This window comes from Eimeria acervulina, genomic scaffold (assembly GCF_000499425.1).
Source record: "Eimeria acervulina Houghton genomic scaffold, Eah_scaff83, whole genome shotgun sequence".
NCBI classification, from domain to species: Eukaryota; Apicomplexa; class Conoidasida; order Eucoccidiorida; family Eimeriidae; genus Eimeria; species Eimeria acervulina.
Genome location: NW_013549576.1, coordinates 52,431 through 57,430, shown reverse-complemented (window position 1 = coordinate 57,430; position 5,000 = coordinate 52,431). Strand labels below are relative to the sequence as shown.

Below are 5,000 nucleotides of genomic sequence, written 5' to 3'. Positions count from 1 at the left end.
TGTTGCTGCTGCTGCTGCTGTTGCTGCTGTTGCTGCTGCGGGTCGGGGCCAACGCAAGGAAATTCCAGCCGCAACAGCAGCAGCTCCTGCTGATACAGCAGCAGATTCTGCTTCTCTTTGTCTAGGGGCACCTGCTGCTGCTGCTGTGCGTGCTGCTGCTGCTCCGTCTGCTGCTGCTGCTGCCGCCGAAGTTTGCGCTTGGCGAGCTGCAGCACCAGCTGCAGCTGCTGCAGGTGTCCCAGCAGCAGCTTGCTCCGTTTTAGCGGAAGGAGCAGCGGAACCCAAACCAGCAGCAGGTGCTGCTGCTGCTGCTGCCGTTGCTGTTGTTGCTGCTGCTGCTGCTGCTGGCTGAGAGACTAGGAGACAGTCTCTCTGCCACTGCAGCAAACTAGATATACCGCGAATGTCTTTATATGCGTCTATAAGAGCAGCAACAGGAACAAAGGCCCCCAGCAGCAAACCTTCATCTTCTACTTCAGCTCGCTGATCTTGTTGCTGCTGCTGCTGCTGCTGCTGCAAGGGCTGCTGCAAGGGCTGCTGCTGCAAGTGTGGCTGATGCTGCTGCTGCTTCTGCAGCAGCAAGTGCGGATACTGCTGCGTTTCCCGTTGGGGCTGCTGCTGCAGCTGCAAGTGGTGCTGCTGCAGTTGCAAGTGCTGCTGCTGCTGCTGCTGTTCCTGCTGCAGTTCCTGCCGCAGTGGTTGCTGCTGCTGCTGCTCTTGTTGAAGCTGTTGGTGCTGGTAGTATAGGGCCTGCTGCTGTTGCTGCTGCTGCTGCTGCCGCTGAGCCACACCAGGTTGGGCAGCGCTCAACCAGGGTTGCCTCTGCTGCTGCTGCTGCTGATGATGATACTGCCGTTGCTGTTGCTGCTGTTCGTGCTTCAGTCTTTGCTGCTGCACGGCCTGCTGCTGCAGATGACCATGCTGCTGTAGTGATTGCTGCTCCAGTGGTTGTTGCTGCAGCAATTGCTGCTGTTGCCTTTGCTGCTGCAGCAATTGCTGCTGCTGCTGTTGCTGCTGCATTGGCTGTGGCTGCAGTGTTTGCTGCTTCTGCAGTGATTGCTGCTGCTGTAGTGTTTGCTGTTGGACTGGTTGCTGCTGTAACGGTTGCTGCTGCAGTGTCTGCGGCTTCAGTGGCTGCTGCGGTGGCGGCTGCTGCTGTGGTGGTTGCTGCTGCTGCTTGGATTGCTGCTGCGGTTGCTGCAGCAATTGCTGCTTCGATTGCTGCAGCGCTTGCAGCTGCAGTGGTTTGTGCTGCAGCGCTTGCTGCTGCAGTGGTTGCTGCTGCAGTGGTTGGTGCTGCAGCGCTTGCTGCTGCAGTGGTTGCTGCTGCAGTGGTTGGTGCTGCAGCGCTTGCTGCTGCAGTGGTTGTTGCTGCAGTGGTTGCTGCTGCAGTGGTTGTTGCTGCAGTGGTTGCTGCTGCAGTGGTTGCTGCTGCAGTGATTGCTGCTGCAGTGGTTGCTGCTGCAGTGATTGCTGCTGCAGTGGTTGCTGCTGCAGCGATTGCTGCTGCAGTGGTTGCTGCTGCACTGATTGCTGCTGCAGTGATTGCTGCTGCATCTGTCTCTCGCCAGCCAGTATTAACGGAGAGGTTTGCTGCTGGTGCTGCTGGTGCTGCTGTTGGTACTGGTGCTGCTCGTGCAGCAGCAGCTGCTGCGGCTTCTGCTGCAGCAGATGCTGCTGCTGCTGCGCCCTCGGGCCCCCATATCGTTGTAGTTCCTGGGGCTGCTGTACTTGCTGCTGCTGCTGTAGCTGGTGCGGCTGCTGTTGCTGCTGCGGCGGTCTCTGCTGCTGCTGCGGCGGCGGTCTCTGCTGCTGCTGCTGCGGCGGTCTCTGCTGCTGCTGCTGCTGTAGCTGTTGCGGCTGCTGCTGCTGCTGCTGTTGCTGTCGCTGTGGATCAGTCCTTGGTGAGCAGCGCAGCGGGGAGTGCTCCTGCGGTTCGGCTTGCTGCTGGTTCTGGTAATGCCTCTGCTGCTGCAGTTGCTGTTGCTGCAGCAGCTGCTGCTGCAGTTGCTGTTGCTGCAGCTGTTGCTGCTGCAGTGGGGTTTGATTGTTTTGGGTGTGCTGCTGCAGCGCGAGATGCCGCTGCGGCAGCTGCTGCACTGCTTGACGCTGCTGCTGCTGTTGCTGCAAACCCTGAGCGGAGTGCAGCAGACTCTGCTGTGGAGCCCGCAGCAGTTGCTGCTGCTGCTGCTGCTGCTGTGGGCATAGCTGACGTTGCACGCGAGGCAACAGGGTCTGTTGCTGTTGCTGCTGCTGCTGCTGTTGCTGCTGTTGCTGCTGCTGTAAGCTATGTCCCGCCATTTGCTGTTCCCGCTAACGAGCTTCTGGGGGAACGCCAGGCAGCAGAGCAGCAGCAACAGCAGCAGCAGCAGCAGCACGAAGGAAAGCAGCAGCAGGTGCTGCTGTTGAGCGCTTGTTATCCATTGAAGCGCTGCGCAGCCGAATGTCTCCTTTGCTACCCCCAAGCAGCAGCTGCTGCAGCGTCTTCTGTTGCTGCTGCCGTTGTTCCCGCGTCCAGTGTTGTTGTTGTTGGTGCTGCTGTTGCTGTTGCTGCTGTTGCTGCTGCTGCTGCTGCTGAGGCGGGTGGTGGTCGAGCATCGATGTGCTGCAGCAGCCACCAGAAGCCGCAGAAAGAACAGCAGCAGACATATTGCTGAGTCTGTGCTACTGGTGTTGCTGCTGCTGTTGCTGCTGCTGCTGTTCTTGATGTTGCTGTTGCTGCTGCTGCTGCTGCTGCCGCTGTCGGCTGCGGTACGCATGCGCATGCAGATCTGTCGGCCGCAGCAGTAGCAGCAGCTGCTGCAGCAGCAACGGCAGTAATAACAGTGTTATTGGATGCTCTCTCCTTATCCTTTTCAAATTTTTTGTCTTCTATAGAAACAACAGCAGCAAGCAGCTTGCTTTAGCAGCATTATCTGCAGCAGCAGCTTAGCTCCTACGCTGTTCGATCTCCTAGAGCGGCTCCTGCTGTTGTTACAGCAGCAGCAGCAGCAGCAGCAGTAGCTGCAGCAGCATCAGCAGCAACAAACAGGCTTCTCCAGCTTCTTTGCTAGACACCCGCAACCGAAGCCTTCAGCTGCTGTCGGACTGCCTAAGCAGCAGACACAACAGCAACAGCAACTGCAGCAGCAGCAGCAGCATCAGCAGCAGCAGCAGCAGCAGGGCTTGTCGCGGCGACTGAGGCGCCTAATGCTGCGCAGCAGCTGCTTGCTGCAGCTGCAAGCCAGCAGCCGTAATAGCAGCAATAAATATGGAACACACACAACAACCGAAGCAGCAGCAGCAGCAGCAGCAGCAGCAGTGCGGCTGCAGCGAGCAGCAAGATGATGCTGTGGGGCCTCCGGCCTGCCCTCCACCGGGGGAGAAAAAGGTTGCTGCAGCAGTAGAGCAGCAGCAGCTGCTGGAGCTGCTGCGCCAGCAGCTGCAGCAAGGTCCCTCTCGTGGGGGTCTGCAGCAAATCGTAGAGCAACAGCAAGAGTGGATAACGCAGCAACAACAGCAGCAATTGCTGTTGCAGCAGCAGCAGCAACAACAACAGCAACAGCAGCAGCAGCAGCGGGCTCCTTGGGTGTATGAAAATTTAAAGAAGCTGCTGCCTCCGCAGGTATTCGCGTGGGTTGTAAAGGCAACGAAAGACAGCAGCAACAGCAGCAGCAGCAACTGCAGCAACAGCAGCAGTAGGACCGACGGCATTGACAGCTGCAACGGCAGTAGCAGCGATAGATGTACCCCCAGCAGCAGCAGCAACAGCAGCAGCAGCAGCAGCAGAGAGGGCCCCCATCTTATTGCAGCACTTCGTGAGTTGCTCTCAGCAATAGTTCAGCGGCAAGCAGCAAACAGCAGCAATGGATTGTCTGCAGCAGAAGCAAATGATGCAGCAGGTGCAGCAGCAGCAGCACCAAAGGAGGAATTTGCTGCACCCACCGCAACGACAGCAGCAGTAACATCAGCAGCAGCAGAAGCAGCACCTCCTGCTGCTGCTACTCCAAATGCAGACACAACAGCACCGCTTAGAGCCTCTGCAGGTGTCCGCAAGAAGCAGCTGAAGCAGCAGCAGCAGCAGCAGCAGCAGCAGCAGGCTGTTCCGGCTCGCAGCCGTGGGCGTGCCCGTGGCGTTGGCTCTTCCTCTTCGCAGCAGCATCATCAGCATCAGCATCAGCAGCAGCAGCAGCAGCAGCAGCAAGGAGAAGGTGAGTTGCTGCGCTATGAGGGGCGGCGTCTAGGTATTTCTTTACGTAGAGAAGCTGCTGCACATTCCTTCGACCCCCGCTATACCCATAACGCCAAGCTGTCGCTAGATAGAAACACTGCAACAGGTAGGCTGTTGCTGCTGCTGCTGTTGCTGTTGCTGCTGCTGCTGCTGCTGCTGCACGTCCTGGCGTGGGTGCTGCTGCTGATAGTCGTCCTGCTGCTGCTGCTGCTGTCCGTGCCGCTGCTGAAAGTTCTGCGTGTTGTAGTGGGGTTTTAATTTGGCGAAAGCATCAACTGCTGCTACTGCTGCTGTTGCTGCTGCTGCTGTTGCTGCTGCTGCTGCTGTTGCTGCTAATGATCACAAATGCTTCCTTGGAATTTGTTTCCTCTTCTGTTCGATGGATTCTTTGTGCTGTTGTTATTGTTGCTGTCGTTATTGTTTTTGCTTCTGCTGCTGCTATGGTTGCTGATTTTGCTGCTGCTGCTGCTGCTGCTGCTTTTGCTGCTGTTGCTGCTGCTGCAGGTGGGCGCAACTGGGGCAGTTCCCTTGCGCGTTGCTGCTGCAGCTGGGGTTCCTATTACTTCGAGGTGAAGGTGGGGCCCCTGGGGCCCCCAGGGGGCCCCCGCATGCTGGGGCCCCAGGGGCCCCCAGGGGAGCCCCAGGGGGGCCCCTGCCTGGGGGGCCCCCAGGGGGGCCCCCAGGGGCCCCTTGGAGCAGCAGAGCAAATATTGGAATTACCTGTGAAGGGCTGGGGGGAAGTGAAGAATATTAAAGAAGCCGCTAGGGTATATATATATACATATAAATA

The 5,000-nt window shown here is 58.1% G+C and overlaps 2 protein-coding genes across 2 annotated transcripts in view; one reads left to right on the top strand and one right to left on the bottom strand.

The window, feature by feature from the left end:
* Positions 1-2,301, bottom strand: part of EAH_00014280 (DNA polymerase, putative) — a gene marked incomplete at both ends in the record, with an annotated part of 15,000 nt that extends 12,699 nt beyond the window's left edge. Inside the window, one exon of the mRNA XM_013394310.1 lies at positions 1-2,301. This exon is cut by the window's left edge and continues 1,685 nt beyond it. Within this exon, the coding sequence (XP_013249764.1) occupies positions 1-2,301 (2,301 nt within the window).
* Positions 2,302-3,250: 949 nt separating this feature from the next.
* The window catches only part of EAH_00014270 (SPRY domain-containing protein, related), a gene marked incomplete at both ends in the record, with an annotated part of 4,678 nt that continues 2,928 nt past the window's right edge, over positions 3,251-5,000 (top strand). The window contains 2 exons of the mRNA XM_013394309.1: positions 3,251-4,316; positions 4,715-4,977. Of these exons, the coding sequence (XP_013249763.1) occupies positions 3,251-4,316; positions 4,715-4,977 (1,329 nt within the window). The remainder of the gene's footprint in view (positions 4,317-4,714; positions 4,978-5,000) is intronic.